The sequence below is a fragment of the Vitis vinifera genome, chromosome 6, assembly GCF_030704535.1.
Source record: "Vitis vinifera cultivar Pinot Noir 40024 chromosome 6, ASM3070453v1".
Classification (NCBI taxonomy): domain Eukaryota; kingdom Viridiplantae; phylum Streptophyta; class Magnoliopsida; order Vitales; family Vitaceae; genus Vitis; species Vitis vinifera.
Genome location: NC_081810.1, coordinates 121,162 through 145,255, shown reverse-complemented (window position 1 = coordinate 145,255; position 24,094 = coordinate 121,162). Strand labels below are relative to the sequence as shown.

The window sequence follows — 24,094 nt, the reverse complement described above, 5'->3', positions numbered from 1 at the left end:
AACACCGGTTGGAGAAGGAACTATATGTTAATTCTCTAATGCGAGGAAAAGAAACAAGTGACCGGAACTCCCTTTTTGTATGAGGAACCTAAGCCTAGTGATCTAAACTCCAAGAAACACTTTTCTTTGTAAGTAAAATCAGTTACTATTTGTGGTTAGTTTAAAACCAAACCTTTTCCAACTCAAGTTTATGTTTTCTTTTAAAGCTAACCTTGAAATGAAAAGGCACCAATTCAACTTTGAATTAATATCATTTGTGAAGTGAAAACCCATCCCAATGAACGATCCTAGAGCCACTATGCTATAGTAGCTTTTTCTTTGCTACCCTAGTATATGGTGTAATAGGTTATAAATTTTGTTGATTACTCCCTCAATCAAGGAGCACCAGTTGGACACGAATCAGCTGAGACACCAATTGAGCACGAATCAGATCACAAATCTGACCATTAAATGCCTTTAAAAAAACACGGGTGAAATCTGGGCCATCGGATTGTCAAAAAATTAAAATCTAGTCGTTCGATGTAAGGTGGAGATTTTTTTTTTCAAAAAATTGCCTAAAAAATCTCTGATATATTGTCGATTTTTTGTGATCTCCTCCGTCTGCCACCATACGTTGCCCCACACTTGATTTTTTCACCGATATTTCACCTCTGAATCGATATATCGTCGATATTTCGACGATTTTGTTAAAATTTTGCCGATATTCCTGATGATCGATAATTGATGCTTGATATCATTTCGGGCACCACCGATATCCGATGTATTAGTGATATTTCGTAAAAAAAAAATCGATATTTCAATCCTTGGTTAATAGTAATAACAATGATTGCCAATAGTGGAGGGTAGTGGGGACAAGTGTTGGAAAATGTGGTATGGAGAAGAAATAGAGAGGAATGAGAGAAGAGTGAGTGATGGCTAATGGGGAAAAAAACAAAGTCTTCAGGGCTTTGAAATGAATAGATGGTGGAGATGAATGTGAAAATAGAGGGTTCAAATTGGTTTTCTAAAAATGGGTATAAAGATGAGCTAGAAGCTTGGACCTAAAATTAAATAGAAAAGACTCCCAAAAAAAGAAAATGAAATGGGCTCCAAACAAAAGTTAGAAATGGGCTTGGGACAACTTTTAGGATCTATAGTTTAGTTGAGAAGTTTTAGATGTTTTAGTATTGAACTCAAGAGTTTTTATGAAAATGATTGTAAATTGTATCTCTTATTTGTATTCATAATTGAAAATTTTTTATTCATGAAAGTGTATCGATATTCCTTATCATGTTTTGAGCTCATTCCCTTTTATTGATAAATTTTCAGGTACGTTTTGTTTGGGTGAGTGATGGTGAGGTTTGGAATCTACCATTTTTAGGATTTTGGTTTAGACTTTTATTTTGGATTTTGTTTAAATGTTAGAAATTAATTAATGAAAGAATTATTTGAGTTTTAAGTTGTTTGGACTATCGCAAAGTAGGTGTAGAGTTTGTTTGTTTGTTTGTTTTTGTTTTTTTTTTTTGAAGTTGAGTTTTGAGGATTATAATATCTTGTACTACTCTAAACAAGAATTTGTTAATTGGTAACCTTCCAATTATAAGATGATTATTTGAGTCATTTTTACTTTGAGTCTTCCAACTTGAGATGTAAAATGATTGTCATGCCCTTATAATGGGTCTTAAGGCGTGATAGAGATGTATCCGAGCACTAGGTTATGATTTTTTTAGGAATTTGATTTACTCTAAATTAGGGATAGATGAGTGACACATTAGTTTAAGTTGCAACTTCATCTAATATAATTCCAAATTTTTCTTTTTTTATTCTAAATTGTTTAATTAGTTTCTTAGTGACTAATCCATGCTTAATGTTTTTTTTTTTTGTTTCACTATATTTTTTTGGTTTTTTGGGTATACCTATTGCTAGCATGTATTTTGATTTGATTGTTGCTTCTCATATATGAGCTTTTGTTGTGACCAATAGAATACTTAGAAATAGGTCATTATTTGATGATTGGCTATAGGGAGATGCTAATTGACTTAGTACTCCTTAACTTTTAGGATTTTGATGCTATTTTGGGAATGAATTGGTTATCTTCCTATCATGCCTCTATTGATTGTTTGCGAAAAAATGGTGACTTTCCACATTCTTGGTCAACCTAAGTTTAATTTTGATAGAAAGCATGTGAATAAACTATTGTGTATGATCTTAACCTTATGAGCTAGTTCCTTATTGAGGAAGGGTTTTCAAGGCTTTTTACCTTATATGGTTTGTGATGAAAATGATTTAAAGTTAGAGAACATATCTATGTAAGGGATTATCTTAATGTCTTTCCAGATGATTTACTTGGTTTATAACCAAAGAGGAAGGTGTAGTTTACCATTTATGTGATACTAAGGGCAAGTCCTATCTTTAAGGCCTTTTAAAGGAAGATGCCTTTATAGCCCAAGGAGTTGAAGTTTCAATTTCAAGAGTTGTTAGATAAGGGATTTATCAAGCTCAGTATTTCTCTTTGGGGAGCTCCTGTTTTGTTTATGAAGAAGAAATATGGATCAATGCATCATTTGGTTAAAGAGAGTTGAATAAAGTGACATTGAGAAACAAGTATTCTCTTTCTCAATTTGATGATTTTTTTATCAACTTTAGGGTGCATGTGTTCTCTAAGAATGATTTTCAGTCTGGATATCATCAATTGAGGGTTAGAGGTAAGGATTATAGGGAATATCATATCAATTCATTCCTTATCCTAGGATCAAGTTAGGTGCATCGATCCATATCTCCTTTGGGCATCTAGATCCTAGCAATAGAAGTAATAATGCATTTTAAAACATAAAGGATCTAGATATATTGTTTAGAAAACATTACCATAGATTTAGATGTCCCTAAATCTTTTATTTATTTATTTATTTATAAAGAATTATATGTTGTCTAAAACCTTGTACACACACAATCTTCCACCCAATGTCGCTTCTTGAATCTTGGCACTCAAATGGTGGGGGATTGGAGAATGGAGGCTAGGTACTCTCTCTTTTTGGTTGGTGGAAGAAGATAGAAGAATGAAACCCTAACTCTTAAAGGGGATTTATAAGGTTCCTATAAGGTTTAACTGATTTGAGCCTACTATGGGCTTAGGTCACTTAATTTAGTCCAAATAAGGTCCTAATTAATTAATTAACTTAAGAGGGTTGTCTAGTTAATCAATTTGCCCAATCCAAAGATACGATTCACCAACCCTTGTGAAACCTTGTGAAATTACCAAAATGGCCTTATGCAATAAGTAAACCAAGAGCCAATCCAACCCTCATAAACTATACCATCAAGGCATATGAGATTGAGCGGGACCATTAGGACCTGTAAGACAATATTAGATCCTTCAGAATCCAATTCTAAAGTTGATTCAATATTATGCTACAAAGAACCAACTCTAATATAGTATTTTATGTAAATAACAAGACAATAAGTGCTTGGGTCCATGACTTGCTATCCATTATGTATAATTTCTTCATGAACTGATGTTCAAAATCTAACCAGGTGAAAGTTATTAATCTCTCAAGATTACCTCTACCATTCTTGAGTTCTAAATCCTCCTATAGTGTGATCAACTGACATATCTTGGCTTATAAAGAGCTTATGTTAAGTTCTGCTTAAAGAATTACTATAATCATAATTTACATGAGCATACCTCCTTAGGATCACCTAAGGGGATACATTGTCTCACTCATAGGAGATATCATGGTGCTTTTATTAAGAATATCTATTGTTATCGACTTTTATCAATAGTGACCCAATTCATAAGGAATATTCCTTAATCACTAGTTATCCCAGTTATCCCTATCGTTATTTACCTTAAGACAAAGCTATAAAGAGTAGAAAAGATTGAAGAGCTAACATTTGAACTTAAAATCAATTTCATTCAACTAATGGTATTTATGAATCTAGATTTAAAAGAGGAAGTTAGGTTTTGGATGCAACTCTGAATTATAGAACTTAGGTTGATCATGAACTACCAAGGGTCCTAAAAACCCTAAGATCATAATAATCGAGAAACCCTTGTTTTCATATTCTGTTCTTGAATTTGTACTATAGAACACCCCCGAAATCGAATCATTTGACATTACAACTAACATTTGCTCACTTATTAATTTTGTTTTCTTAAGTTATTCATTTTCATAAAAATCAAATCATACATTGTTTTCATTTAAGATTTAGATAAAAGAAACTCATTTGACCTAATATTGATAATTTCTATAGGCTAGTTCTTGAGGATGATATCCAATTTCTTTTTTATAATAAATGACATATCACTATCATCTCAAAAAAGGATGATAATAATATATCCCCTACACACTAAGTGCATTAATGCGATTTTTAAAAATGACAGCTTGATTGTGTCCACTAGTGCTTGCTTATTTAAACTCAAGGTAAAGTTAGGTTTCACTAGGAAAAAAAATGTTCATCATGGAGCCTCGCTTCTATCACAACGTTTAATATATCTTCAATCTCTCTCTTTCTTATATATGACAAGTGATGTTTTTCTCAACTAGGAAATTAGGTTGTAGTCTAATGCTTTAGAACTTAATTGATACTTGCAACCCTTAAAGCTCAACCTTCTCTACTCCTATTGTTTCTATGATATATCCAAATGTGTTCATTTATTCGAAGTTAGAGCTATTGTACCAGCCCCAAAACTGTCGATTTTTTTGCTTATACTAGGCTAATTGATAAGTAAGTCAGATTTTCCTAATCATGTTAAATTAAGTTCACATGCATGAATAACTTTTGGACTACATGTCAATGACTTGATAATGACTAATTTTAATCTATTGTAGTGCAAACTCCATTTATTTCATTTAATTGAAAATTTATAATATTTATCAATTGTATTTTCACTTATTTTATCAAATGATTTATTAATTGAAAATATAGTTTTGGGGAATAATTGTTTAAAATGTTGTTTGGGGAATAACTTTGGTTGAAGGTCTTGGACAACATTCCACTAATTGATTTCAATATTTTGATTTCTTTCCTATACTTTTTTATGATCTAGTTAGTTCTTGAACCGATAAAAAAAGAAGAAAAAAAAGAAGAAGAGTGCTTACAATCTCATTTTCATTTCTTTCTATTGATATTACATTCTAAAATTTGGTTTCCATTGCACCGTGTGTCTAATTTGAATTATTTCTTTACAATTGTGTTTCGAATTTTGTTATAGGGAAATTAAGGTTACGATTTATAGGCTTTAGGGTTTAAAGTTTAGAGTTTGATCCTTAAGGTTTACAGGTTTTAGGGTTTAGATTATCAATTTCTTATAATATGTGTAATAGCCTTTGTATCTTTATGAAAATTGAGTTGTCATTTTGTTTTCACAAAAGTTTTGTATAATTGGTGCTTGTGATTAAATCTTATTTGAAATTCTAAGTGTGTTTGTTTGATTACAACTGGTATAGTAGTTTGTTACTCTTTTGTTTTTTAACCTTGGTAGTTGAATAAGGTGTTCCTTTGAGTAAGGCATTTTGTTTACCTATTAAATTTAAAAAGAAAAAAAAAACATATTGTTAATGAATCTTTTTATACCCCAATGACATTTTAAAATTAATCCTATATAAATAATTTTTTTCATTTTTCGTTATTGCACCCACTTAATCAACTTAAGATTATTTTCTATTGTCCTTTCTTAATTTTATGAAAACCCTAAAAACTAATCCCTATCATTGACCCTAATAAAAGAATAGTCTAGAAATGCTATGCACATACTGACTACCATTCAGATGGATAAGAAATCCCCTACAAAAGATTCTAAGTGTGAGGCCTCATGTCAAACTAAGAGATCTACGATATGGTTTGTTGAGCAAGAGATTTTGAGAGAAAGAACACCCAAATCTATAGCAATCATTTAGTGTGACCACGTTTCAAGCTTCTAAGAGCCTCATTTTTTTTTTTGCCATCTAAGAGAAGATAGTAGCAAAATTACCTCCACTAAGAAATTTGACATCCCTAGAGGCTTTGTCAATGGGATTCATTCCATAACGGCATGAATTTTTGTCCCTAAAGCAGTTCACTAGATTTGGACAAGCCTCTCAACATGTTGACGTATAGGTTCTTAAATGAGGTTCAATTTTTGGGGGAATAAAACACTAGAACTTGGAGAAGTCATTATTATATTTTTATTTATGTTTCTTTTGATAAATTAAACATATGTTCCCTATATTTCTTTGTATCTCTCAAATCTTTCTCTCTAGTATTTCTCTTCATTTATCTCTTTTCTTTCACTTGTGCACATGGGCTTGTTCAAATATGACAGGCATAACCTTTTGTTAGGAATTTGAGGCTAATCCAAACTATGGTAATCACCCTAGAGGGGGGGTAAATAGGGTGATGGTCTTTTTTTCACAAATTTAAACTATGCAAAAATAAGAGACAATTATATGCAAATATATAATAAACAAAATAAACACAATTGCATATAATTTAAAAGAGTTAGGGAAGAGAGAGTGCAAACACGAGAGTTTATAGTGGTTCGGCACTTCCTTGCCTACGTCCACTCTCCTCAACCTCCTAACCGAGTGAGGGTTCCACTATCTAGAAGCTTCAACCAAGCTTCCAATCTCTTTACAATTGGATTATGGTTCCAATTCACCATCTTGGAATTTTGGCTCCAAGCGCCCTTTACACTTCTTCAAGAGATATCCCTCTCTTGAACAACCTCTCAAGTGATACCCCTCACTTGAGAAAATTCCTCACAAAGTTATACAAATAATGATCTCTCAAAATCCTAGTAATAGAACTTTAGGTTCAAAGATACAAGAAAAACTAGGATTGAATGGTGCACTAAAGATATGCAAGTTTTGGAATAATGGTGCACTCAAAAATACTCTTCCAAGGCTCAAATATAATCAAGAAAGATTTGGGAAGGTTTTGCTTTTGAAATAATGAAGTTTTGAGCCTTTTTATAGAAGAAAAAAAGTCATACTAGCCATTGGGGGTTCGACCGGTTGACTAGCCTTTAGGAAAGTGACCGTTGGGCCTCAATCGGACCTTAACCGATCCTCGACCGGACCAACCTTGACCGGGAAGAGAAGGCCATTGGGAGAGAGAGAAGCTTTTTGGCCTCCCTCAACCGGTCCTCGATTGGACGAGCACAATTGGTCGACTGGTTGAGCCATTCTTTTGGCTCAACACTCAACATTTTTCAACTTAAAACCTTTTAACACAAGTTTGAAAATCATTTTACACAAAGTTTTAGTTGAAAACATGAAATCATCCAATTCTTAAGATATTTAAAACAATATTACTCTTGGATGATTTTGGTGCATAAATAAAGAATGAAATACATGAAAGTCCTAGTGCACCAACAACCTTACAAAGAGATCTTAAGAAGCTTTGGTCTTGAAAAACTCTTCTCTTTGAGGTGGTTTTCTTCTTCATGATTTCTTCTTGGCTTGATTTGTCTTTGGATTGCCACTTTGGAAGTCGTCTTGCCTAATCACACTTGAAATATGATCATTAGTTCTAAACCTTGTTTTGTTATCATCAAAATCAAGATTAACCAAACACTACAAGAAATTTGACCTTCAGCCACAAATTTTTTGGCCATGAATATAATTTCATCTCTAAAGATGATATTAGGAGACGAAATTTGAGTTTGTTACGAAAATTTGTGTCTAAAGTTTTAGTTGAATATAAAATGAGGCCAAATTATTTGTGACGACATCATAATTTTTAACAACAAAATAGTTCATGGTGCAAAATATATTGGGAGACAAAAAGCTAGTATCGTCCCAAAAGGTAAATAATGGGTAACAAAATTATGTTGTTGTAAAATAATTTTGGAGAGAAAAATCCTAATAATGGGAGACAAAAATATTGTCCTAATACCACTAGATGAATGAACAAAGAGAATTATTAGAGAAGAAATTGTTTTATTGTAAAAACTCAATATTGGAGACAAAACTATTTCATCCCCATTAAAATGCATTTTCCATTTTCAAAATAAATTTATCACTTTTAAATTTATTTATACTATTGAATACTTAACATGATTTATTTGTTTTTTGAGAAAGTTTCATGATACTTTAATATTCATGAAACAACACAATTATTATTAAAGAAAGTAAATATTATTTAGAAATAATGTGATAATTTTATTATTATAATTTATATATATATATATATATATATATATATATATATATATATATATATATATATATATATATATTAGAATCAAGAATGAAATTATCGGTAATTACAGATATATCGGTACTTCCATTTCACGGATATATTGGAAATATCAAAGAAATATTGGTGGAGCAAAAATTATTTAAAATTCATAGGAATGCTTGGAAAAACTCCAAAAAATGATAAAATTAATAAGCAAGAATACACATTTTAGAGTTATTTTGTAAGTGTAATTGACATAGATATGATCAAGAAGAAAAACATTGGTAGATTGAGATATATCGATAGATTCGATATTTGAATTTTAAGAATAATAAATATGAATTTTGGAAGTGTATAAAATTAGAATTGAATTAAGAAATATTTGATTTATTGAATAAAAACAATTTATACATAAATATAATACATATGACATTGTAATAGTCTTTGATATGAAAATGAAGATTAATGTGGTTTTATCATATTTTTAGATGAAAGGAACCCATTTTGTTGAAGACAATATTTATTTTAAAAATTTTAAAATACTTTTATTAAAATATGTTTTATTACATTTTAAATGAAAAATTAAATTAATTTATATAAAGTATTTTATTTGAGATTTAATTTCTAAAATTTTATTAAAAATATGTAGTAACAACTTTTTCCATTAACATTAATTAATTTAAATAATTAAAATATTTAATAATTTATCTTATTAAATTAATTTTAATTTACAAAATATTTTCTAAAAAAACCGAAATTTGAATGGTAGTTATTTAATCAAAATAAAGATGATAATTAATAATTATTTATATTTGTTCTCATGATTTGTTTTTTTTTTTTTTCTTTATACTAAATTTAAAAATCAAAAGGGCCACCCAACCACTTTTTCACTCGGGCATCAAGAACCCCTTTTTAGAAGTTGCCCTCCATACCAGAGAATCCCTAAAAAGGCCCTATTTTCCTCTTCCACTCTCAATCCTCGCAGGTACTAATCTAATCATGTTATTGCTACTATTTTCTTTTTTTGCAACCTCCGTTTGATTCCAAGAATCACAATCCAGCATGTCCTCACCACTGTTATCGCCCCGGTTCTGATTGTTCCCCCCGTTTCTTCTCCTGATTACCGTTCAAATCCGCCAATATAGCAGCAATCACGGACCCGCTAGACACCGGAACATTGTCGTTTTGGGCGGCCACGTTGCTCATCGATCGCGAGAGCCACTGGTTGGTCGTCGTCGTGGCCGTCGCCGGAGAGGACGTCGAATCCGAATTCGTCTGCAAGTGGAGAAAGCTCCCATCAGCGTATTGAATCTACTGCCGCAGAATTGCGTTGTTGAGCCACGTCGGGCCAGGGCCGCCGCCTCCTTCTCCTCCCAGATGCTGGTGACTAGGTGGTTTTAATTAATTTTATTACTACTATTTTCTTTTTTTGTAACCTCCGTTTGATTCCAAGAAATTCCATCCCTCATTCGATTTCCGGGAAAATTCATTCTCGTTTTTTTTTTGCTTCCTGTGTATTCTGGATCTGTTCTAGGGATTGCTTTGATTTTGTACCATTGGATTTAAATTTCACGACCTTGCCTGCAAATCATGATCTGAAAAACACAACGTTATGTTTTACATCCACGATCTCGGAGCCCCTGAGTCTTGGGAGGTCGTTGATTTGGACGAGAGCATGAGCAGATTGATGCTCTCCTCTTCATCATCCAAGAAAGATTCCTCTTCCTCTTCCTTTCTCGATGCCTCGGTACCAGCTTCAGCTTTTGCTTCTGCTTCGGCTTTGTCGTCTTCGTTGGTTCTGGTTGGTTCCGGGATGATTTCTAAGGACTCTATCAACCAAATGGATCAATTTCTTCGGGAGGCTCTGCAGAATCCGCGTGAGTTGCCACGCTCTAGGTATTGTTTTTCTCGGGTTTAACTAAAAAAAATTGTGTTGAAGGCTTTTTTTTTCTTGGTAATATGTCGTTTTTTTTTTTTTTTTGGTAGTATGTTGCTCTCTGGTGATAATTTAGGTTTTTGGTTTGGTTTTATTGTGTGTTTGTTGGGTATAATAGAGCAATTTGGTTTGCTATGTTCTCGTTGGTTATAAAAAACTATCCAAAAATATTTTACTTCAAAATTGGAAAATATTTAAAGAATTGGTAAGTAATATTGTAAAATATTAAATTGCCTATCAAAAAAAAAAAATTGTAAAATATTAAATGAAAACAAAAATAAAAAAAAGAAATTAGAATAAAAAGCTTTCCTAAACTCTCCACAAAAATCCTCCATCCTGCTTCTCCTTAAATAACATCTCTATTATTTCAAACCCATCACCATATTCATTGTCCATCACCACGGACTGCCATCAACTACTTCTGTTGCTCATCATAGGCTGCTGCTGTTGCTGATCTTGGTGTTCTACAACATTGAAAAAAAAGCAAATCAGGTATGTTATCACTACTTTATATTTTTAGGTATGTTATTAGTTACATAAATAGTCTTTTTATTAATTAAATTTTCATCTCTTTTAATAGTTCTAATAAAATGCTATTAATCTGATTTTATTTACTATAGACATTCAATTAATCACTTAAATATCTATATTTGTATTATTGTTGTTATTAAGGTTAATATTGCTTTAATATTATATTTTATATGCTTTTACAATTTAAAAAATAATTGAATATGATTAAATATCTATATTTGTATTATTGTTGTTATTAAGGTTAATATTGCTTTAATATTATATTTTATATGCTTTTACAATTTAAAAAATAATTGAATAAGATTAAATATCTATATTTGTATTATTGTTGTTATTAAGGTTAATATTGCTTTAATATTATATTTTATATGCTTTTACAATTTAAAAAATAATTGAATATGATTAAATATCTATATTTGTATTATTGTTGTTATTAAGGTTAATATTGCTTTAATATTATATTTTATACGCTTTTACAATTTAAAAAATAATTGAATAAGATTAAATATCTATATTTGTATTATTGTTGTTATTAAGGTTAATATTGCTTTAATATTATATTTTATATGCTTTTACAATTTAAAAAATAATTGAATATGATTAAATATCTATATTTGTATTATTGTTGTTATTAAGGTTAATATTGCTTTAATATTATATTTTATACGCTTTTACAATTTAAAAAATAATTGAATAAGATTAAATATCTATATTTGTATTATTGTTGTTATTAAGGTTAATATTGCTTTAATATTATATTTTATATGCTTTTACAATTTAAAAAATAATTGAATATGATTAAATATCTATATTTGTATTATTGTTGTTATTAAGGTTAATATTGCTTTAATATTATATTTTATATGCTTTTACAATTTAAAAAATAATTGAATAAGATTAAATATCCATATTTGTATTATTGTTGTTATTAAGGTTAATATTGCTTTAATCTTATATTTTATATGCTTTTACAATTTAAAAAATAATTGAATAAGATTTAATATCTATATTTGTATTATTGTTGTTATTAAGGTTAATATTGCTTTAATATTATATTTTTTATGCTTTTACAATTTAAAAAATAATTGAATAAGATTAAATATCTATATTTGTATTATTGTTGTTATTAAGGTTAATATTGCTTTAATATTATATTTTATATGCTTTTACAATTTAAAAAATAATTGAATAAGAGTTGCATCATACAGGTTTGACTAATGGATAAAAGTTGGATGAATCTTTGCGATAGATTGTCAGATGAATATGCAACTGGTGTTAAAACATTTCTTCAAGTTGCAAAAAATCATGTGGATCAAAATGGAAAGACTCGTTGTCCATGTAAACATTGTCAGAATGCATTTTGGAAATCCATATATGACATTGAAACCCACTTATATAAATACGGAATAGCCACAACATATCAAAGATGGATTTTTCATGGAGAAAAAGTTAGTGTTGATTACAATGAAAGAAATGATATGAGTGGTCCTAATAGGTTAGATCATCATGAAACTTTTACTGTTAATGATGATGTTGACGACGATGATGAAATGATTGAACTTTTGAGTGATGTTTGTGGCCCAATACCAAATAGAGATGCTACATCTGAGACAACTAATGTAGAGACCAAACATTTTGATGAGTTGTTAGGTGAAGCTGGAAAAAAGTTGTTTACGGGGTCTAAATTTTCATCTTTGACATTCATTGTTAAATTGATGCATCTAAAGGTTCTTAACCATTGGAGTAATAAATCATTTGATATGTTACTTGAATTGTTAAGTGAGATATTTCCTGAAGGTACAAATCTTCCATCATGTACGTATGATGCTAAGAAGATGTTACGGGATTTGGGTTTAGGGTATGAAAAAATTCATGCTTGCAAGTTTGATTGTGCATTGTTTTGGAAAGAAAATGAATTTTTAGATAAATGTCCTATATGTGATGAGGATCGATATAAGATTAATGATGGAAAGGGTAAGAAAATCCCACATAAAAGCTTGCGATTTTTTCCTCTTAAACCAAGATTACAAAGACTATTTATGTCAAGGCATACAGCAAGTGATATGAGGTGGCATAAAGAAAAGAGAGTAGATGATGGTGTGCTAAGGCATCCGGCTGATGCTGAAGCATGGAAGTCGTTTGATAGAATGTACCCCTCTTTTAGTAGTGAACCAAGAAATGTGAGGTTAGGTCTTTCATCAGATGGTTTTAATCCATTTGGTAACATGAGTCACTCATATAGTATGTGGCCTGTTATACTAGTGCCATATAACTTGCCTCCTTGGAAATGCATGAAAGAACCATTCTTAATGATGTCACTTTTGATTCCGGGTCCACATTCTCCTGGAAAAGAAATTGACGTTTACTTACGCCCATTAATTGATGAACTCAAAGAGTTATGGCATGATGGCATAGAGACTTATGATGTCTCTATTGGTCAATATTTTAAAATGCATGCAGCAATTTTATGGACAATAAATGATTTTCCTGCGTATGGCATGTTATCCGGTTGGAGTACCAAAGGTTACATGGCTTGCCCTGTTTGCAATGTTGACACATCATCTCAATCATTGAGAAGCAAAATATGTTATATGGGCCATCGTCATTATATGCCGACTAATCATCCTTGGCGTAAAAGTAGATTGCATGATGGTAAGTTGGAAATGAATCCAGCACCCCAAAGTTTTTCTGGTGATGACATATTGAAGCAATTAGAAAATGTTGATCATGTTATTTTGGGTAAGAATCCAAACAAAAAAGATAAGAAAAGGAAGCGAGTACCTAGTGAATTAAATTGGACCAAGAGAAGTATATTTTTTGAATTGGAATATTGGTCAAAATTAAGTATAAGACATATTCTTGATGTTATGCATATTGAGAAAAATGTATGTGACAATGTGATGGGGACACTGTTGAATATTGAAGGGAAGACAAAGGACACATATAAAGCTCGACTAGATTTACAAGACATGAAAATAAGAAAGGAGTTGCATTTAGTGTTGCATGGTAACAAATACTTGAAGCCTCATGCATGCTACACATTAACATCAATGGAAAGAAGAGAATTTTGTGCTTTTTTGAAATCAATCAAGTTTCCTGATGGATATGCCGCAAATATTTCAAAGCGTGTGAACATAGAAGATGGAAAGATATTAGGTCTCAAAAGTCATGACTGCCATGTGTTGCTCCAACGACTTCTCCCAATTGGAATCCGTAAATTTCTAAGGAAGGATATTAATACAACACTTACAGAACTCTCATGTTTTTTCCAAAAGTTATGTGCAAAATCATTGAGGATACAAGATTTGGAAATATTAGAACATGATATTGTGTTGATTCTTTGTAAGCTTGAGAGGATCTTTCCACCTGCTTTTTTTGATGTTATGGTACATTTACTTGTACATTTACCACATGAGGCAAAACTTGCTGGACCTGTTGGACTTAGATGGATGTATCCTATTGAAAGGTAATATTTATAAACTTTATATTCAATTTTAAAAATTAATTTCTTTAACAATTTGAATAATGTTTCAATGACCTTTGTTTTTATTTAGGATTTTATCGACTTATAAGAGTTATGTAAGAAATAAGGCTTACCCAGAAGGTTCAATAGCAGAGGCTTATATTGTGAATGAATCATTAACATTTTGTTCTCAATATCTTCTTGGAATTGAGACTAAATTTAATCGACCAGATCGAAATGTTGATGATTTGAATGATCAGTCAAATGGGTTTTCTGTTTTTTCTCAAAGAGCTCGCCCATTTGGAAGTTACCAACAGCTTGAGTTCTCTCGTGCCGAAATAGAGAAAGCTCACTGGTATATCTTGAACAACTGTAAAGAACTACAATCATATTTATGGTAAGACATAAAATTATTTTTGCAACCATTTATAATTATTTATGACTCAATAGCTAATTAATGCAGTGTACTAACAAAAGTGTGTACAACTAGTGAACACATGGAGCAGTTGGAAAAGGAAACCAATGATAATTTATTTCAAAGGCAAAAACAGCTATTCCCAAAGTGGTTTGCGAATCATGTATGTATATCTAAAGACATTTTTTCTCTTAAACAAATTTAATTAGAATGATATTCTTAATGACATATCTTCTCAATTATGCAGATGAAAATATTACGCCATCAAGGATCACCAGAAGCTACTGATGAGTTGTATTCATTAGCCTCTGGACCTGATCGTAGAGTATCTTTATATCATAGTTGTGTGGTAAATGGAATTCGATTTCACACTAAAGATCGAGATGATCGACACACAACTCAAAATAGTGGTGTTCTTGTATTGGGTGACCATTATGAGGATATGATTGATTTCTATGGTGTGTTGCTGAATGTTGTTGTGTTAGATTATATCTTCAACAACCAAGTTGTTCTATTCAAGTGTGAATGGTTTGATACTGATCCCAATAAAAAGAGATTGCAAGATGATGGTGTCCTTAGGTGCATTAATGTGGATAATAAGTGGTATGAAGAAGATCCTTATGTTCTTGCAAGCCAAGCACAACAAATCTTTTACATAAATGATCCAAAGTTAGGATCAAGTTGGAAAGTGGTGCAAAAAGTACTTCATAGACACATATTTGATGTCCCAGAGCAAACTACAACAAATGATAGTGAAAATGATAATGAAGATCCAACAATAGAAGAAGCATATCAAGAAAATGATTCAACTGATATCGTTTGGTCAATAAACCAAGATTGTAATGTTCTACAATATCAAAGGGCAGATGGTGATCCAAGCTATATTGATATTGAAAATGTGGCTGATCATGGGAGAAGATTTGAAAATGATGATTTAACTGCTTTCATAAATGACCAAGATGAAGAAGATGAAACACTTGTAGACTATTGTAGTGAGGATAATGAAAATAGTGATGAAGAAGATCATGATAGTGATAGTGATAGTGATAGTTAGTTTTATTATTTTAATGTCAATTTCAGTTAGACTTTTCTTGTTTATCATCTTATTGTTTTTATTTCATTACAATTTGAGTTATTTATTTAATGCATATACATGATGTATCCCCTAAACTAATTTTTTTTTAAATCTCATTTATCACATCTTATGTGGAATTGAAGAATATAAATGAAAATATTTTATGTAACTATGTATTTGTCTAATTAAATTTAGTGCAGGAAGTATTATCATAGATGGAGCGTGGAAATCGACGTCGCCTTAAATATACTTCTAACACTAAGTCTCGAGCTCCCCCTAAGAATATGAATAATCATACTAAAACCACTATTAGGGTTGTCTCTCCTCCTCCTCCTCCTCCTCCTCCTCCACCACCACCACCTCTTCCTTCTCCTCCAATTTCTTCAACTCCTATTCCTACTAATAGTAATATGCCATCATCAATGCAGACAATAGTTAGGAATAGCACTGGTAAGAATACATTTTTTAAGTTTTTGTTTTTATTTTTATCATTAACTATGCATTCTAACTTTGTTTTTAAATTGTAGATTCATATCCACCATTAAAGAAGGGTCGTGGACCTACAAGAGGTAAGGGCACATATACTATTGTACAAATGTCAGGGAAAATCAAGTTAGATTTCAACACAGAGAGTGGAAGACCAAAGGATAGTGATAAATCTGCAAAGTTTTCTAATGAGTGTGGCTATCTCATTAGAAAATTTGCTCCACTACAATTCGAGAAATGGTCAGCTATTCCAGCTATGGATACACAACCATTAATTGATCGCCTTTTAGTAAGAGTTCTTATTAGTTAAAAATGTTTTAATTAATTAGTTAATCTATAATTATACTAACACATTATTTTTATAATTATACTAACACATTATAAAAATGTTTAAACCTTGGTTTCACACCTTCAATGTTAATTTGCTTAAATGGTTGATGAGTAAATTATTACTTTCCTAATGGAGGGTGGATTTGAAATCAAATTAAAATGGGCTGGTTTTGTTATCAATTTGTGGTTCTTCAAATTTCCCCTTATGCTCATTTTTGGATAGGCAAAGATCAATTCTATTAAAAGCACCTAGCAAAAAGAGTGCACAAAGGTATATATGTTGTATCCAAAAACACAACTAGGCCAAAACAATGCCGAAGAAAAATACAAAAAACAATACTCTCTACACATTTAGAGCTCAACTAATAAGTGAAATCCAACCTGGATATTGAGTAATCCCATATGTATACTCAAGTCTCTTGACTCGAAACTCTAAACCTCAAATCTTATACCCTAAACCTTAAATCCTATCATTCGAAATAACTAAAATTATTGTTTAGCTAGTATAACATCATCCAACACTCATTTGTTAATAATTTTTTTTCACAACCCTTCATTGTGATGTTTTTGTCGAACATAACTACTTATTAAATTTATTTCAATCTAATAATTCAAAAGAATCACATTTATTACTATATAAAAATTGGTAATCGATAGAAATTTAATGTTTTGTATTCAAGCTCACGTCTTCAAGCAAATTGATTTTTTTTTTCATATGAAAATTAATTATGACGATTTTGGGGAATATAACTACATCTATATTATTTTTCTTTTTAATCAAAATCGCACAACCCTATCAATCAAAAGAACAAAAATTTTTGTTTGACTTTATAAAAAAATGACAATTGCAAGTTATTTAATTGAGCATCACACTCATTTGTTAGCATCACACTTATTGAATTTCTTTGCAATCAAAATTGATTAACCTAATCATCAAAGAATCAAATCTATTGCTACATAAAAATTGGTCATTGATGGAAATTTAATGTTTTATAGTCTAACACAAATTAGGAAGCAAATTAATAGTATTTTTCATATAAGAACTCGTTATGAAGATTTTAGGGAATATGATTACATTTGTATTAAAGATCATTGCAATCAAAATTTGGCAACCCTATCATTCAAAAGAACCAAATCTATTGTTTGAGTATATAAAAAATGACTGTTAAAAGTTCTTTAATGTTGTATCCTCCAACATTCATCTATTAAAAAAAATTTTATTTGTCACATGACACTTCATTATAATTATTTTGACGAACATTACTTATTAATTTCTTTACAAATTGAATTTCTTTACCAAATCCTTTGAAAGAATCAAATTTATTTTTATATCAAAATTGACTGCTCATGAAAATATAATGTTGTACAATCTAGCTGATATCATAATGTAAGGTGATTTTTTTGTTTTCATACAAAAATTCATTATAATAGATTTTTGGAAATATAACTACACTTGCAATCAAAATCTAGCAACCCCATCATTTGTAGAAATCAAAATTATTGTTTAGATATATAAAAAATGAACATTAAGAGTTCTTTAATGTAGAATTGCCAACACTCAATTGTTAGCAATTTTTTTTTATATTTTTTTTTAGGACCACTTCTTTATCATGATTTGATCAACATACTACTTATTAATTTCTTTGCAATTAGATTTGGTCTACAAGATCATATGGAAAAAAAATATTATTATATCAAAATTGATTGCGGATAGAAATTTAATGTAGTATAGTTTAGTTCACATTCTAAAGCAAAATGATTTTTTTTTCTTTCTAAAATTCATGATGATGATTTTGGGAAATATAACTACATCTGTATTAAATTTCTTTACAATCAAAATCCAACAACAATGTTATTCAAAAAAATATAAAAAATTGATCGTTTAATGTTTGCTAGCAATTTGTTTTTTCCACCCGACATTTTATTATGATGACTTTGACAAACATAACTACTTATTAAATTTTTTGTAACAAGAATTGGTGAACATGATCATTTGAAAGAATCAAATTTATTGCTATATAACCATTGATAGAAATTTAATATTTTGTAGTCTAGCACAGATCTTGAAGCAAATTGAATTTTATTTAATATGCAAAATTAATTATGATGATTTTTGGGGAATACAATTATATCTAAATTAATTTTATTTGCAATAAAAATCTAGCAACCCTATCATATGAAAGAACCCCTATTTTGACTATATATAAAAATGACCATCAAAAGGTTAACATAATATGGTCCAATACTCATGTAATAGCAATTTTTTTTCTTCATTCGAAAGAATTACAATCTATTATGATGATTTTGACGGATATATCTATTCCCTATTAAATTTCTTTGCAATCAAAATTGTTTTACCACATTATTTGAAAAAATCAAATTTATCTCTATATTAATATTGACTACTAATAGAAATTTAATGTAGTATAGTCTAGCTTAAATTTGAAAGCAAATTGATTTTTAATTAATATGAAAATTAGCTATGATGATTTTAGGGAATATAAATATCTCTATATTAATTTTCGTTGCAATTAAAATCAAGATCATTCGAAAGAACTACAATCATTGTTTGACGTACAATACTAAAAATAATTGTAAAAATTTAATGTTTTATGGTCAAACACACATCTTGAAGCAAATCGATTTTTTTTTCTTACACTTCATTATGCTGATTTTGACAAACATATTCTTTGCAATTACAATTGGTCAACCTAATCATTTGAAAGAATCAAATTTATTATTATATAACAAGTTGTCATTGATAGAAATTTAATGTATTTTAGCATAGATTTGAAAGCAAATTGATTTTTTTCCTTATGAAAGGATAATCATCTAATAACAATTATTTTTCATATATCACTTCATTATGATGCTTTTGACGAACATATTTACTTTTTTTTTATTAAATTTCCTTCCAAACAGAATTGTTTTACAAGGTCATTTGGAAGACTTAAATTTATTGCCACGTACAAATTAACCATTGACAGAAATTTAATGTTGCAAAGCCTTGGCTCATATTTGGAAGCAAATTGACATTTCTTTTTCATACGAAAATTCATTATGATGATTTTATAAAACATGTTTACATCTTTATTAATTTTTTTTTTCCGGAATCAAGCAACCCTATCATTTGAAAGAATCAAATTTATTATTTGAGCAACCCTATGTCAAAAATGACGATTAAAAGTTTTTTATGGTAATATTGTCCACTACTCATCTAATAGCAAATTTAATTTTTTTTTATTCACAAGACACTTCATTATGATGATTTTGATCAACATAACTACATCATTCAAATTCTTTGCAATCAAAATTTCTACACCAAGTAATTCCAAACAATTAATTTAATTGTTATTTAAAAAATTGATCAATGACAGAAGTTTAATGTAGTATAGTGTAGCTAAGAGATCTAGAAACAAATTGATTTTTTTATTTATTTGAAAATTCATTCTAATGATTTTGGAGAAGATAATTACATTTGCATTAATTTTCCTTGTAATCAAAATCTAGCAATACTATCGTTTGAAGTAAACGAAATTATTGTTTGACTCGATCAAAAGTGACGGTTAAAAGTTCTTTAGTACAGTATCATCAAGCAGTGATTAGTTAAAAAAATCGTTTTATTTATTTATTTATTTTCATACAACAATCCATTAAGATGATTTTAGCGAGTATAACTACTTATAAAATTTCTTTGCATTCAAAATTGCTTTACCTGATTTCTTAGCAAGCTCCATTTATTTCATTTAATTGAAAATTTATAATATTTATCAATTGTATTTTCACTTATTTTATCAAATGATTTATTAATTAAAAATATGGCAAATTTGATGTAAGAGCAATCTTAACTTTTGTTATATTTACACTACGTTATGTGGGTTAATTAAATTTGTGGTACATAGATCATGTAAACATAACATCATAAGAAAAGGAGACTTACAAACAATGGAGTTACAATCTTGCCAATATATAGAACATTGAATACTAAACAAATCAAACTAGTTGAAGTCTTGAACTTTGAACATAAATTATTTTATTAATTAGTTTGGTGGGGTTGATACTACAATGAGACTCAATGCAATTTCGTAAGCCTTTTATCTCTAATTTAACTATTTTGTGAGGAGTGTTGATAAAATGGTCATGCGAACCATTCCCAAGCATTATTAGACCCGAGGGTAAGCTAAGACTACTTGGTTATGGCCTTCCACAAATTTTAAGCCAACGTCATTGTGAAAGCCATCACAGAAGGTTTATTCTAGACTTCTAGTTACACAAAGGAAATTAAAAAGGAGACAAATACATATAAATAGAGAACACAAAGTAATGGCATTTTGGAAAAGGTCGATACACAAGTATAATCATCTACTCTTTTTGTTCCAATCCCTCTTATTCTTTACCGTCGATTACTCTTTTGAAACGTATACAAATTACAGGTTTTAGCTCAATTTCTCTCCTTTGATAGCTTCTCTCTATCACTTTCTCCTTGTCTCTCTTTGATAGCCACATATAGAGGAGTTTAAATGGTGTAAGGCTGGGGCTTGGGAAGGCCTTTAACAATACCACATAGTTCCGCCACGTCAGGGATGTTGTATTCATCTCTGAGGGACCGTGCTGGGGATAAAACACTTACGTAGAGTTGTTGTCCCAAGTAATTCCTCTCCCACGTTTCTGACCTCAGGTTCCACAGTCCAGCATTATCAAAGGTCAGCAAGATTGCTGTCCATGAGCCTGGGTATACTTGGATTGTGTTTCTACTCACAGCATCAAGAAGATTGTAGTTCTTCCTTTTATCTGGGTTCCACCTCCCTGGCTCCATACTGTAAATATAGGTTGAATCAATGACTTATTGGACATCAAATTTAAATACCAATTTAAAATTCTATAAAGAAAAGAAAATGTGCAATAAATAATACTTACGCGACTGCAAAGAAGGAGTAGCCATTCAAATGCCATGACTGGATGCTCTTCTCATGATTCTCAAAAATAATCTCCACAAATGTGCGGAACGTGATGTTAAGGACATTGGGTGTTATGACAATCTTTTCGGCACTTTCCGGCGGTGGGTCGTCCACCATAGTATTATACTTGAACACCTTATCTACTACTCCAAAGTACTCAGCAAGTTTAGGGGGGGTGGTTGGATCTGTATGTGAGACGCCATTAATGGCATAACGAAGCTTGCCATCCACAGTGCTGGCAGAGTTGACAATCTTGATGGTGCGAGTAATGTTAATAAAACCATAATGGTAGGAACCTTGAGGGTTAGGTCGGGCAGCACTTGCTGTGAGGTTCCATCGAAATGAACGGAATTGATTGAGAGACCAAATCCAACCACTAGGAGGCTCAGGTAGTTCTGGTGAGGCTGGGCCCTTGCCGTTGGTGTAACGGATAATGCGTTTAGCAGTATAAACTTGTTTGAGAAACCGAGTGGAGGCTACCATATAATAATCCTTGGGGTCTTGGTTAGCAGTGACCAACACTGAATAGCATTGGCCAAGATGCACGTCAAGGGAGTCGTATACATTTTGAACAGTATGGGATCCTTCCAACTCCACTAGCTTCATTGTGTGACCTTGGATCCTGAAGTTGAGAGAACTTTTAATCCCTACGTTACAAATCCTATACCTGTAAGTCAGACCAGGCTTCATGGTGAAAAGCGGCTCATCCTTATCTTCTGATTTTCCATTGATTTGGACACCATCAGGCCTTCCGATTGAATGACCGCTATCTAGTTTCTTCTTCAGGACAGTATGACTCTTTTTGTACCAGTCTCCAATAAGGACAGTGTAGTCGTCTTCTGGATCATCAAAAGGAACTGGAATGAGCAGACGACTGTTGACACGAAGGCCACCAATGCCACCAGCTGCCCTTTGCATGCCTAAACTGGGGAAGTAGAAATAGGTTCCAATCTGGTCCTTCACTTGAAAGCGGTAAGTGAAATTAGTCCCAGGCTGAATTGGGCAATTGGTTCCAGGCAATCCGTCCTGCCAAGAGTTCTTCCTTTGTTGGATACCATTCCTACCATGTCGGACCAACACATGAAAAATGCACTATCACAACACAACAAATACATGAGAAAAGGGGAAGAGAATATGCTTACATACCATGTAAAAAGCAGTGGTTCATCAAGATTGTTAAAGACATTGATAACGATATTGTTGTTGGAGGAGCAATTGATTCTTGGTCCAGGAAATTCACCATTGATGAGAATGCCTTGCTGCGGTACACCTAAAGGAGAGATAGTCCCATAGGTGACGTTCCAGGTGTAGAAGAAGTAAGGGTCTTCACCGCGGACCAAAAAGGACCCTGCCGAAAGGCATAATAACAAAGCTAAAAGAACCCGACTCCCACCCATTTCTGTCTCTCTTTGCGCCTCTGTTGATAAAAAAGATGGGACTCGTATCTGACCATCTAAAATGGGTTCCCAGTCGCCAGCTTTTATAATAAGGGATGGAATAGAAGGAACAAAATGACAGCCGTTGAGCTCCCTAAAACTTCTCTGTGCTTACCCATATTTCTTGGCCCTTGCATTGCGCCCTTCCTTTCGTTATGTTTTATTCCAGGTCCGTCGCTCCCTAATCTGTTATCACCGCCGCACAACTGTCTCCTTTGCCGGTAAGCAGAGGTAAAATTGTCTCTCCTTCGTTCTCCAGTCCCTCCCTTCTATCATTTCCATGTTTCATCCCTTCTTTTTTCCCCAGTTTCTAGTCCGGTTCTTCTCTCCTACTTTATGCGAGAGAACCCTCATTTCGGTCCATTAGGTTCTCATCTTGTGCATTTTGGACTGCACCGAGGTTTGCTATGGAAAGATCATGGATGGAGGAAGACAACACGAATGATTCTGGGTTGATTTAACTCCAGTGTTGGCGGCTTTGCATGAGAACGCTTATTTTGGATCTTCTCTCTCACACTTTTCTTCCCCAGATACCCTAGCTGTGAAAGCATCTCACATCCACTGGGGAAAAAGCCTAGCTGTCTCTCATCCCAGATCTATGACAGAATCTCTGGCCATCTTTTCTCTCTTACCTCAAGAGAAAATCATCAAAAACTTATTTCACTTTAGTTATCTTTCTCCAAAACTTCTCAGGTGTTTCTGTTTTCTGTTATGATGATTTATACCTTAACTTCTAGCATCTGCACTTTTTCTTAAAACTTTCTTAAAAATATCAGCCTCCCATCTGGGATCCATGAGAGAAACTCTGGCCATTTTCTCTAATTTAGAAATCCTCATATAGAATCATCAAGAATTTATTTCACTCCAGATGTTCCTTCAAAAGATTTCAGGTAGTTTTGTTTACTTGTGTCAAGATTTAGAACTCAATTTCAACCATTTGCATTTGTTCTTAAATGTTCTAAGAAAATTTTGGACTCTTGTCTTAGTTAAATTTTGAAAGTTTTGTTTTGCAGTTGAGTACTCCTCCAAATTTTAAGATCCGGTTATTTACTAATGCCGTTCTTGGAAGTTTTAAAAAAAATAATCTTTGGCCACTGATTTTTCTATCTTTCTTTCTTTTTTAATTAATTTCTTTTCAGCTGGTTGTGTATTGAGTTTCATATGCATCAATTGATTTTGATTTGGAATTTTGACTTCGATCATTCCTAAATGGACTATTTTTCCTGAACATTTGACTTCTCATACTTTTCATGTATATTAATTGTTCATGGAAATCTTGCATTATAAATTGATTCATTCCTTTGCATTGGATAATTGGACCGGAT

General features: G+C 31.4%; 1 protein-coding gene across 1 annotated transcript; it reads right to left on the bottom strand.

Annotated features, from left to right (window-relative positions):
* Window positions 1–20,430: 20,430 nt before the first annotated feature.
* LOC132253896 (L-ascorbate oxidase homolog) lies at window positions 20,431–22,771 on the bottom strand. The gene is made up of 3 exons (XM_059737246.1): window positions 22,480–22,771; window positions 21,293–22,393; window positions 20,431–21,192 (listed from the first exon to the last, which is right to left on the bottom strand). Exons 1-3 carry the CDS (start codon window positions 22,728–22,730, stop codon window positions 20,892–20,894), a joined length of 1,653 nt encoding a protein of 550 aa, XP_059593229.1. The 5' UTR covers window positions 22,731–22,771; the 3' UTR covers window positions 20,431–20,891.
* Window positions 22,772–24,094: the final 1,323 nt, after the last annotated feature.